At 40.8% G+C, this 12,735-nt stretch overlaps 1 protein-coding gene across 3 annotated transcripts in view; it reads left to right on the forward strand.

The window, feature by feature from the left end:
- The window catches only part of KLF12 (KLF transcription factor 12), a 555,324-nt gene that overhangs the window by 162,938 nt on the left and 379,651 nt on the right, over positions 1 to 12,735 (forward strand). For all 3 annotated transcript variants that reach the window (XM_055426457.2, XM_055426460.2, XM_055426459.2), the window contains one exon: positions 12,345 to 12,408. In XM_055426457.2, coding sequence (XP_055282432.1) covers positions 12,376 to 12,408 — 33 coding nt within the window. In that variant the 5' untranslated portion in view covers positions 12,345 to 12,375. The remainder of the gene's footprint in view (positions 1 to 12,344; positions 12,409 to 12,735) is intronic.

Consider the following 12,735-nt stretch of genomic DNA (forward strand, 5'->3'; position numbering starts at 1 on the left):
CCATGGGGTCGCTAGGAGTTGAAAATGACTGAGTGAATTCACTTTCACTTTTCACTTTCACACATTGGAGAAGGAAATGGCAACCCACTCTAGTGTTCTTGCCTGGAGAATCTCAGGGACGGGGGAGCCTGGTGGGCTGCCGTCTATGGGGTCGCACAGAGTCGGATACGACTGAAGCGACTTAGCAGCAGCAGCAGCAGCAGTGTTATATGCAGTAGCTTTCCCTGCAGCTACAAATTGCGCACACTCATATTTGTGCTGCAATCTAAATCACATAAATTAGACATATGAAGACAAGATTTAATCATCTTGTCATTCCTTTGCAATACAAATCAGATTTTTGACTACGCAGTACCAGTAAAATGGCAATTACACTTGAATATGAGCAAAGCATACAGTACTTTTCAGACCATTATATTGAGCACAATATACGTAAAAGAAAGGCTTAATTCATTTGCTGTGGTTACTTTCTTTTAAAGATTTATTCGTTCTCTGTCTGTATAGAATGATTGGATGTAATGCAAGCCAAAAACAGATTGAAAGCGTCATTTCTATGTCATTGTGCTTTATCTCTGCCTTCTCCCTCAGAAAATGGGCTGTTTATTCAGTGAACTCTGTGTTTATTCATGGGGTCGCAGAGAGTTGGACACGACTGAGCGACTGAGCTGAACTGAAAGCTTCAGGGCATACCTTACTCCATGTGGGACCTTCCTTAGTTCTGAGAAAGTTTGCTCTTTCTGTATTGTCTGTTTTTCTTAATAGTGAAGAGTTTCTGGGTGGAAACATAATTTCAGAGAAACATAGAGCTGGAAATGGGAAAGAACAATTTTATAATAGAGAATTTTCAAATGATTTATATGTAACTAGCAAGTCCAATGGAGAAGGCAATGGCAAGCCACTCCAGTACTCTTGCCTAGAAAATCCCATGGACGGAGGAGCCTGGTAGGCTGCAGTCCACGAGTCAGACATGACTGAGTGACTTCACTTTCACTTTTCACTTTCACACATTGGAGAAGGAAATGGCAACCCACTCCAGTGTTCTTGCCTGGAGAATCCCAGGGACGGGGGAGCCTGGTAGGCTGCCGTCTATGGGGTCACACAGAGTCGGACACGACTGAACTGACTTAGCAGCAGCAGCAGCAGCAAGTCCAAGGGGGTTATTGTGGGGTATGAGTCATTGATGACCTTACAACAGTGAACTCTCTTAATGGGTTTTTTTATAGACACTATACTGTGATGCCCTCGAGGGGCTTCCCTGTTGGCTCAGATGGTAAAGAATCTGCCTGCAATCCAGGAGAGCTGGGTTTGATCCCTGGGTCAGGAAGATTCCCGGGAGAAGGGAATGGCTACTCCAGTATTCTTCCCTGGAGAATTCCATGGACAGAGGTACCTGATGGGCTATAGTCCATGCGGTTGCAAAGAGTCAGACACAGCTGAGCAACTAACTCTTTCACTTTCACTGTGATACCCTAGAGTAGAGCTCCTGTTGTCTGTATTCTCAGTACTTTTCCTGTAAGAAACATATAGTCATGGTTGAAGCTGGTATGGCTAAGTGTAACTAGAAGTAGAGTAAGTCTAGCTTCCTAATTCTGGGTGAAGTTTAAGTGGAAGTAGGAGATTGGGCACTTGATTATAAGCATAGGGAGTATGGATGGGACTGACATTTGTCGAGTAACTAGTATGTGCCCTATAGTGAACTGTGGTCAATATATTGTCTACATTCTCATTTCCATTGCCCATTGCCTGAAGGTTTTATTTTACCAGCTTAATACATTTTGAAAAGGGAGTACAAGAAAGTGAAGCTACCTGTCCCAAGTCACATGACCTCCAAGTGTTCCTTTTCTCTGGCATTTGTGCCTGCATCTTTTCCATGACCATCAGCACAGCCTTTCTTACAGGAGTGGACATTGCATTCATTCTTCTGAGATCTCAGAATTCTGGGCAGGGCATAGAAGAATCCCTGAAATTTCTGTGTCATCCTCTGGATTACCCGGTGAGCAAAGGATAGGGGGTGGAACTTTGTCCTTTGGTTTTTTCCTGGAGAAAGGAAGGTAATGCTAGAACGTAGGTATATAATTACAGAATGTATCTAGGAAGTAATCTCCATTGAAGCTTTGTGTGCTTTTCTTTTTTAATTTGTCAGATCTTTGATATGATGATCTGGTAATAATAAATTGAATAGAAATTGGGTTACTTTTTATAAGGCATTGGTTTCTCTATGGACTCTACCTACCCTTGTTGAAGTGACTTCAATTAAAAGTTTGAAAACTTCTCAGTGGAATGCAAAGAAGAATTACCACTGTTTAATCTTTATTATAAATCATGAAAATTACATGTATTTCATATGTAGATGTTAAATTATGGAATCTCATACACTCAGAATGGACACTGAGCAACTTCCCTTTTCTATTTATTGTGAGAGGCATCTTTAAAGTAAAATATTCATATAGATGTGATTTCCTGACTGCCTATGGCCTGGATTTAAAAATATCTGAACCTTAGTTTCCTTCTCTACAGAGAGTGATGTATGCTGTGGAAATCCGTGCTTCTTTTCTCAGCAGTAAGATGTCTCATGCTGTACAGGTTCAGAGAAGATACTGTAGGTGTCACCTGTCACCTAGCAACAAGCTTACTGCTTTGTGTCTTTAGTGTCTTTTCATTTTAAGTCAAAATAGCTCTGAAAATGTAGCACTTAGATTTGCATTTATCTCCAGAAATATTTAGATTAACCTTCAAATATTTTTAGTTTCCAAGATAACTCACCACGACAGATGAAAGAGAAATAACTTTAAATGAAAAAAAAAAGCAATTTATAGATCAGAAACCTTGATACAGAGTAAGGCCAACCTGGATCCTCTTATATAATATCTCAGACTGAAATGCACAAGCCTGCCTATGGGTTTGCTAATCAGCTCTAAAAGTTACAGTAACTGAGTTGAATGGTATCAGTCAGTTCAGTTCAGTTCAGTCACTCAGTCGTGTCCGACTCTCCGCGACCCCATGAATCACAGCACGCCAGGCCTCCCTGTCCATCACCAACTCCCGGAGTTCACTCAAACTCATGTCCACAGAGTCGGTGATGCCATCCAGCCATCTCATTCTCTCTCGTCCCCTTCTCCTCCTGCCCCCAACCTTTCCCAGCATCAGAGTCTATTCCAGTGAGTCAACTCATCGCATGAGGTGGCCAAAGTATTGCAGTTTCAGCTTTAGCATCAGTCCTTCCAATGAACATCCAGGATTGATCTCCTTTAGAATGGACTGGTTGGATCTCCTTGCAGTATAAGGGACTCTCAAGAGTCTTCACCAACACCATGGTTCAAAAGCATCGATTCTTCGGCGATCAGCTTTCTTTACAGTCCAACTCTCACATCCATACATGACCACGGGAAAAACCATTGCCTTGACTAGACGGACCTTGGTTGGCAAAGTAATGTCTCTGCTTTTTAATATACTATCAAGGTTGGTCATAACTTTCCTTCCAAGGAGCAAGCGTCTTTTAATTTCATGGCTGCAATCAGTATCTGCAGTGATTACATCTTTATTACTTGACTTTTTTTTCTATCATTGCTTGAAAACACAAGAGCACAACTAATGAAGTAGTGATTTTGTAAAGCTGAATCTGGAATTCCAAATGGGATTACTGTTCCAGCACCAGGATTCAATTATTTGAAACAGAGCAAACTAAATTACCTTTGGGCAAAGAGGAGTATACCCTAACTAGTCAGATGTCTATAAATACTTTTAAAATGTGTTTTTCTGTCTCTCTTTAAAGATACATAAAGGGATTCTCAGAGGGACTAGCAACAAGTATACTTGTGGATCCTGAAGTATTAAGAATGTATTAACAGTAGCCTTTAAATATTGAGAACATAATAGATCCTTTAAGTTGTGATGAAGAGCTAGCAGCCTGTTACTGGAGGGTAATATGATGCCTGTACTCTGAGGTAATTATTCTGAAGTAACTCCTTATTCATTAAGAAGGAGAGCATCCACTTTCATTCTGGCCAAGGTCATCTCTGTTATCTAGGATACGTGTGTGTGTGTGCTCAGTCGCTTAGTCACGTCTGACTCTTTGTGACCCCATGAACTGTACCGCACCAGGCTCCTCTTCCTGTGGAATTTTTCAGGCAAGAACATATAAAGTTTGTTGCCATTTCCTACTCCAGAGTATCTTGCTGACCCAGAGATTGAACCCGCGTCTCCTGCATTGGCAGGCGTATTCTTTACCATTGAGCTGACACTCTCTTTATTATTGAAGCTGGATGGCCATGTGTGAAAATCTTAGGGAAGAAACCAAGAGTTAGAAAGTGAAGAATGTGGACAGTCATTATTTATTGTTTATAGCTACTAAAGAGAAACATATATAAATAGAATTTCACTAAAAGAAATACTCTTCAGTAAAAGAAAACTAAACCATTATTTACGAGTGGTTCCAGGAAGCAACATTATTGTTTAAATCTAAAATTCTATGAACAAAACTAGTGGAGGTGATGGAATTCCAGTTGAACTATTTCAAATCCTGAAAGATGATGCTGTGAAAGCGTTGCACTCAGTTCAGTTCAGTTCAGTCGCTCAGTCGTGTCCGACTCTTTGCGACCCCATGAATCACAGCACGCCAGGCCTCCCTGTCCATCACCAACTCCCAGAGTTCACTCAAACTCATGTCCATCGAGTCGGTGATGCCATCCAGCCATCTCATTCTCTGTTGTCCCCTTCTCCTCCCGCCCCCAATCCCTCCCAGCATCAGAGTCTTTTCCAGTGAGTCAACTCGTCGCATGAGGTGGCCAAAGGATTGCAGTTTCAGCTTTAGCATCAGTCCTCCCAATGAACATCCAGGATTGATCTCCTTTAGAATGGACTGGTTGGTTCTCCTTGCAGTCCAAGGGACTCTCAAGAGTCTTCTCCAACACCACAGTTCAAAAGCATCAGTTCTTCAGCAATCACCTTTCTTCAGAGTCCAACTCTCACATCCATACATGACCCCTGGAAAAACCATAGCCTTGACTAGACGGACCTTTGTTGGCAAAGTAATGTCTCTGCTTTTTAATATACTATCTATGTTAGTATGCGTTGCACTCAATATCTCAGCAAATATGGAAAACTCAGCAGGGGACACAGGACTGAAAAAGGTCAGTTATCATTCCAGTCCCAAAGAAAGGAAATGCCAAAGAATGCTCAAACTACTGCACAGTTGCACTCATCTCACATGCTAGTAAAGTAATTCTCAAAATTCTCCAAGCCAGGCTTCAGCAATATGTGAACCATGAACTTCCAGATGTTCAAGCTGGTTTCAGAAAAGGCAGAGGCACCAGAGATCAAATTGCCAACAACTGCTGGATTATTGAAAAAGCAAGAGAGTTCTAGAAAAACATCTATTTCTGCTCTATTGACTATGCCAAAGCCTTTGACTGTGTGGATCACAATAAACTGTGGAAAATTCTGAAAGAGACGGGAATACCAGACCACCTGACCTGCTTTTTGAGAAACCTGTATGCTGGTCAGGAAGCAACAGTTAGAACTGGACATGGAACAACAGACTGGTTCCAAATAGGAAAAGGAGTAGGTCAAGGCTGTATATTGTCACCCTGCTTATTTAACTTCTATACAGAGTACATCATGAGAAATGCTGAGCTGGAGGAAGCACAAGCTGGCATCAAGTTTGCTGGGAGAAATATCAATAACCTCATATATGCAGATGACACCACCCTTACGGCTCAAAGTGAAGAAGAACTAAAGATCCTCTTGATGAAAGCGAAAGAGCAGAGTGAAAAAGTTGTCTTAAAGCTCACCATTCAGAAAACTAACATCATGGCATCTGGTCCCATCCTTCATGGGAAATAGATGGGGAAACAGTGGCTGACTTTATTTTTTTGGGCTCCAAAATCACTGCAGATGGTGATTGCAGCCATGAAATTAAAAGACGCTTACTCCTTGGAAAGTTTTGACCAACCTAGATAGTATATTAAAAAGCAGAGACATTACTTTGTCAACAAAGGTCCATCTAGTTAAGGCTGTGGTTTTTATTGTGGTCATGTATGGATGTGAGAGTTGCACTGTAAAGAAAGCTGAGCACTGAAGAATTGATGCTTTTGAACTGTGGTGTTGGAGAAGACTCCTGAGAGTCCCTTGGACTGACAGGAGATCCAACCAGTCCATCCTAAAGGAGATCAGTTCTGGGTGTTCATTGGTAGGACTCTTGTTGAAGCTGAATCTCCAATAGTTTGGCCATCTGATGTGAAGAGCTGACTCATTGGAAAAGACCCTGATGCTGGGAAAGATTGAGGGCAGGAGGAGAAGGGGACGACAGAGGATGAGGTGGTTGGATGGCATCACTGACTCAATGGACATGGGTTTGGGTGGACTCCAGGAGTTTGTGATGGACAGGGAGGCCTGGTGTGCTGTGGTTCATGGGGTCACAGAGAGTTGGACACTATTGAGCGACCGAACTGAACTGAAAATTCTTTCTAAAATATGTTATGCCTTTTGTTACTTCTTGTGTTTTTCATATTGGAATGAGATGACTGGCCCTTAGTTTTTCCTCACGTGATGATTGAGAATATCTTTTGGAGCCAGGAAAATGAAGGCCAAAAGCAAGCATGATGAGTTTCTTGATGAGGAAAGTGGACTTTAAAACTTCTGGATTTAGGAAAGATTTAGTGGATCATTTCAGAAACCTGTTCGGCAGAGTTTAGTCCTCTTTTAAGTAGGAAATTGATGAGATAATAACTGTTAGTGGAAATATGCCAATTTTCTGTTTTATATCATGGTTTGGGTTTTGATGGGGTTTTGGGGAACAACCCTAAGGTCTCTTGGCAGGAATAAAAATTGGAGCTCCATCTATTATATCTGGTGGTCTTAATTTGGGGAAATTCTGTTGTTTTCCTGTTTAATATTTGGGCCATTGATGAAGGAGTGATAATTCTTATGAGTACTTATGTATATAATAGTGCAGACTGTTGTATTACAGAAATTCCTTCAGTTAGGGTTTATAGGATAGATAGGTAAATCAAGTATTATCTTTGCTTCTGTGGAGAATGAAGTTGAGCCTCAAGGTTGATTGAGTTGTTTGCTGTCACATGCTAACAGATGATTGGAGAAGGCAATGGCAAGCCACTCTAGTACTATTGCCTAGAAAATCCCATGGATGGAGGAGCCTGGTAGGCTGTAGTCCATGGGGTCGCTAGGGGTTGGACACGACTGAGCGACTTCACTTTCACTTTTCACTTTCACAGATTGGAGAAGGAAATGGCAACCCACTCCAGTGTTCTTGCCTGGAGAATCCCAGGGATGGGGGAGCCTGGTGGGCTTCCGTCTATGGGGTCGCACAGAGTCAGACACGAGTGAAGTGACTTAGCAGCAGCAGCAGCTAACAGATGATAGAGGAGAAACTAGGGAAACGTTTTCTCAAGCTTAAACTGTGTCTTTGTTTTCTATCATTTCTATCATATGTGCTCCTTAAAGTACGTGATTGGCACCACAGAGCAAAGGACGACATTGAGTGCTTCTTGAAGAGCTTGAATTGAATGGAAAACAGAAGTTAGCATTGTACTGAGCTGTCCACAGGTTTAAAATATACTGTTGTTTTTGTTCAGTTGCTGAGTTGTATCTGTTTGTGACCTCATGAACTGCAGCACACCAGGCTTCCCTGTCCCTCACTGTCTCCTGGAGTTTGCTCAAACTCATCTTCATTGAGTTGATAATGTCATCCAGCCATCTCATCCTCTGTCTCCTCCTTCTCCTCTTGCCCTCAATCTTTTCCCACATTAGGGTCTTTTCCAGTTACTCGGCTCTTCACATCAGGTGGCCAAAATATGTACTGAAGTCTACTTTTAAACTGTAGGTGGTACAACGATAAGCTGCAAAGAGCCATGCCACAACATTTGAGTCTAATTCAGGGATTTTATAAGTACCCTATCATTATATGACTTGTTACTTGGCATATGAAATTAACCTCTGATCATCATTGTCAAATGGATCTTAAAATTGTTGATGTGCTCAACTTGCAGAACTGGTTTCAGAACAAATACTATCATTAGGATACTTAGTAAATCCCCAAATGCTGTAAAAATGTATAATATTATGTATAACTCAAAAAATTCAATGTTTATTGTACTCTGTAGCTTAATTGCATATACAAAATACAAATTGTGTACTTAAGGCCTTAGTTCCTTGGTTGGACTTCCCCAATGGCTCAGCAGTAAAGAATCTGCCTGCAATACAGGAGACATAGTAGATACAGCTTCCATCCCTGGATTGGGAAGATCCCATGGAGAAGGAAATGGCAACCCACTCCAGTTGTTCTTACCTGGAAAATCCCATGGACAGATGTGGCTGGCAGTCTGTGGGGTCACAAAGAATCTGACATGACTGAGCATGCATGCATGCAAATTCCTTGGTTAAGAAATATCCACACACTTGATATAAAAGGGAGTTTCCTTTTCTTTCCTCATCATTAGCTTCTCTTACTCATCTGGCAAACCTTTATTAATCTCCTAAAGTTTGCAGGGCAGTGGGCTGAGTCCTGGGAAGTAGATGGTAATAGAAATAGGTTAGCATGTGCTGCTTCTGCTGGTGGGAATATAAATTGGTGTGAAAGTGATGTTTCTTGGTCATGTCTGACTGTTTGTGATCCCATGGACTGTAGCCTACCAGGCTCCTCTGTCCATGGGATTTTCCAAGCAAGGGTACTGGAGTGGGTTGCCATTTCCTTCTCCAGGGGATCTTCCCAACCTAGGGATCGAACCTGGGCCTCCTGCATTGCAGGCAGACGCTTTACCATCTGAGCCACCGGGGAAGCTGCTGCTGCTGCTGCTGCTGCTGCGTCACTTCAGTCGTGTCCGACTCTGTGTGACCCCATAGACGGAAGCCCACCAGGCTCCCCCGTCCCTGAGATTCTCCAGGCAAGAACACCGGAGTGGGTGGCCATTTCCTTCTCCAGCCGGGGAAGTTAGCGTGTATAAAATGCAAGTTGAGTAATATATTATGAAAGACTGAAAAAAGCTTGTGTTACTCTGATCCAGGAATGATACTTCTGTAACTGTATTCTAAGACAGTAATTAAAGGTGCACACCAGGTCAGCTGAGTACAGTGGTGCAGGACATGGATTCCTGGCTGAGGGGTGAGTGGTAGAAATCTACACTGGGCTTCGCTGGCCAGGTCCCACCTCCTGATGAGTCTGACTGTGTCTTCCCAGAGACGGCATCCTTTCTAGTTTCCCAAAGGCATCCTTCAGGCTAGCAGAGGTCCTGATGTACATGATTTACACAGAAGGATGTGTATTATCAGTAATAGTAAAAAACTGTAAACTACTAGACAAAAATGAGGGAGTAAATAATCCTGTATCTTAAAATGGAGTACTGTGAATTTGGAGGTAAGCATTAATGAGTTGAATGTCATGTCAAAATGTTCTTAGTTTATTAAAGTGTGAAAAGAATTATAGAACCAGAATGTCAGCTTGCAGTGAGTTTTGAAGTACCTGACACATTTTGCAGTTGATGGATTGAAACGTTTTGAAGACTAGAAAGGACAAGACGTATTTGATAGAAACATGGTGTTCTAGATAACTTCCAGAGCAAGGGATATCTTTCAAGGGATAGCCTATTATGATTTCATAATATAAAACAGAAGAATTATCCTCTGAATTTCAAGAGAATATTTCTGTTTGTCACTGTCATATTAAAATATTACATTTGTGTTCTGTTGCTTCTTAGTGGAACTTCTAGTAGTAGTGAAAACTGTACAGTATATTAGGGCATGCGCTTTTGAGTAAGAAGAGGCATATCTTTATAGAGGGAGAAATGAAAGGAGATAGGGAAGGAGGAAGAAAGAGTCATTGCCTTATCAATTGATTGATTTAAAACTGGAATGAAATTAAAGGTCACTTTATCTTACAGACCAAGCCCATGAAACATGTACATTCTGGTATATTTCTTTTAAGGCTTTATGAGTTTCCACACATTTTCTGCTCAGATGTGTGGAAACACATGCAAAGGAAACATGGCTGGATACTGCCTGTGTAGGCATTGGCTCAGAGTGGGAGCTGCTTAAGACCTCTAAGGCGTGCCCCCTCTTGAGTGTAATTCCAAGTGAAAAAAAGAAAAAATGAACTGTGCCTAATAAGCTGGCTTAACTGAATGCCAAAAAAGATTTTGCCTCATGAAATGGAGATTCTGAAGCAAGTTACATAATACTGAGAGAGAATAAATAGGAGGACTTTTAAGATGTTTCCAAATGGGGCAAATGGTCTATTGTAATCGGAACTCTCCAGTCCAGCAACATTTAATTCTGTTTGCTGAGATCCACATGGTCTTGGGGATTTGGAAGCTTTTAGAGACAACATAACAGTGTTTTTGCCTGGTGAATCCCAGGGATGGGGGAGCCTGGTGGGCTTCCGTCATGGGGTCACACAGAGTCGGACACCACTGAAGTGACTTAGCAGCAGCAGCAGTAGCAAAGACAACATAAATATTTACTTTATGTTTGTTTAATTTTTAAGTAGTGACATATTTTAAATCAATTTTTAAAAAGTGACTTGGGTATTGGCCAAGATGGAGTCACCAAAAAGTATTCATTTTAATTATTCTGCACATTTGTATCAGCTATAAAGGGGCGAAAGGTGACAATTTCCTCTGGAAAACAATGTTTCTTTAACAACCCCTTAGTTGCTAAGAATAATGGAGCCAACTATTTCAGCTAAAGCATTTGTGACTTCTCTTTCAGATATGAAATTTGCTTTTAAACCAGCTTCTGCCATTTTACCCCTACCCTTCTCTCCCTGTTTCATCCCTCTTTTTCTTCTCTCCCTCCCTTATCTTTATACAGATTTTCATATCTTGTGCCCAGGGTCTGTCTGTAGTGTCATAGCTGGAGTTCTGCCTCTGTTTCTTCAGTTCTCCATTTTCCCCTTTACATGGCTGCTGAAGAGGAGGCAAAAAACCAAACCTGTTCTTCAGCTATCAACTTTTATTATGTCACCCCACTAATCAAGAGTGTAAAAAAATTGCAGACTCAGGATTTTGTTTTACTTTCCTCCAGTGGCAGAATGTTATCAACATACGCAACTTTTATCATTTTTAAAAAATTGAAGTCTAGCTGAAGTGCAATATTACACAAGTTACCGGTGTACAGTATAGTGAATCACAACTTTTAAAGGTTACACTCCATTTATAGTTATATAGTTATAAAGTTTTGTCAATATCCCCTGTGTCATACAATATATCCTTGTATTTTATAATAATAGTTTATACTTATCCCGTACAGCTTCCCTCTCCACACTGATAACCACTAGTTTGTTCTGTTTATCTGTGAGTCTGCTGCTTTTTTATCTTCACTAGGTTGTTGTATTATTTAGATTCCACATGTAAGTGATATCACCCAGTCTTTCTCTGTCGTATTTCACTTAGCATAATACCCTCCAAATTCATCCATGTTGTTATAAATGGCAGAATTCCATTCTTTATGGCTCAGTAGTTTTTCTTTGTATATGTATGCCACATCTTCTTTATCCATTCATCTGTTGATGATCATTCAGATTGTGTCCTTATCTTTGCAGTTATCTGCATTATTATACAGAGAAGGCAATGGCACCCCACTCCAGTACTCTTGCCTGGAAAATCTTATGGACGGAGGAGCCTGGTGGGCTGCAGTCCATGGGGTTGCTGAGTCGGACATGACTGAGCGACTTCACTTTCACTTTTCACTTTCACACACTGGAGAAGGACATGGCAACCCACTCCAGTGTTCTTGCCTGGAGAATCCCAGGAACGGGAGAACCTGGTGGGCTTCCGTCTGTGGGGTCACACAGAGTCGGACATGACTGAAGCGATTTAGCAGCAGCATCAGCTGCGTTATTAAATAATGCTGTCAGGAGCTTTGGGGTTCATGTATCTTTTTGAGTTAGTGTTTTTTGTTTTGTTTTTGGATATATCCTGGAGTGCATTTACTGGGTCATATGGTAGATGTAATTTTAATTTTTTGAGGAACCTTCATACTTTCCTACAGTGTCTGTACCAATGTACATTCCCACCAACAGTATACAAGGGTTCCCTTTTCTTCTCACCCTTGCCAACATTTGTTATTTGTGTTCGTTTTGATGATAGTCGTGCTAACAGGTATAAGGTGATATTTTATTGTGGTTTTTAATTTATAATTCCCTGGTGATTAGCACCTTTTCATGAGCCTGTTTTTATATGCATGTTCTCTTTGGAAAACGTCTACTCAGATCTTCTGCCCATTATTAATTGGGTTACTTGTGTTTTTGATGTTGAGTTGTATGAACTGTTTATATATTTTAGCTATTAACCCCTTAGCAGTTCTCATTAATTTTTTGTGTGCTTTTCTTTCAGGATCAATGTGACTCTAGAAACAAATGGATGAATGAATATCCATATGAAGAGGAAAACAATAAAGGTTGGTTAGTCAGATTGTATAATTGCAGTGGCAGTCCTAATTTGAACATTAATTTGGGGCAGTTATTTTCATTAGTGCACTTGCTTTGACTGTGAGGCAAAGGTCAACGCTTAGACACATTCATCTGTCTATAAAGTGTAATTTTTTTTAAAACCCCTAAGTATAAAAAAAATTATAAAGAAGCTAGACTTTTTTGTGCAAGTCTAGCTATCATCAGTTTCCAAAACCAAAACTGTTTTAAGAATCAGCTTTAAAATGATAATTAGAAAATTAAAACTAATCACTGGGACAAAAAAAAAGAACAAAAACAGGCCAGATTCTCCTGCC

Source organism: Moschus berezovskii, chromosome 13 (genome assembly GCF_049115385.1).
Source record: "Moschus berezovskii isolate FMDL1 chromosome 13, NW_MosBer_1.0, whole genome shotgun sequence".
Classification (NCBI taxonomy): Eukaryota; Metazoa; Chordata; class Mammalia; order Artiodactyla; family Moschidae; genus Moschus; species Moschus berezovskii.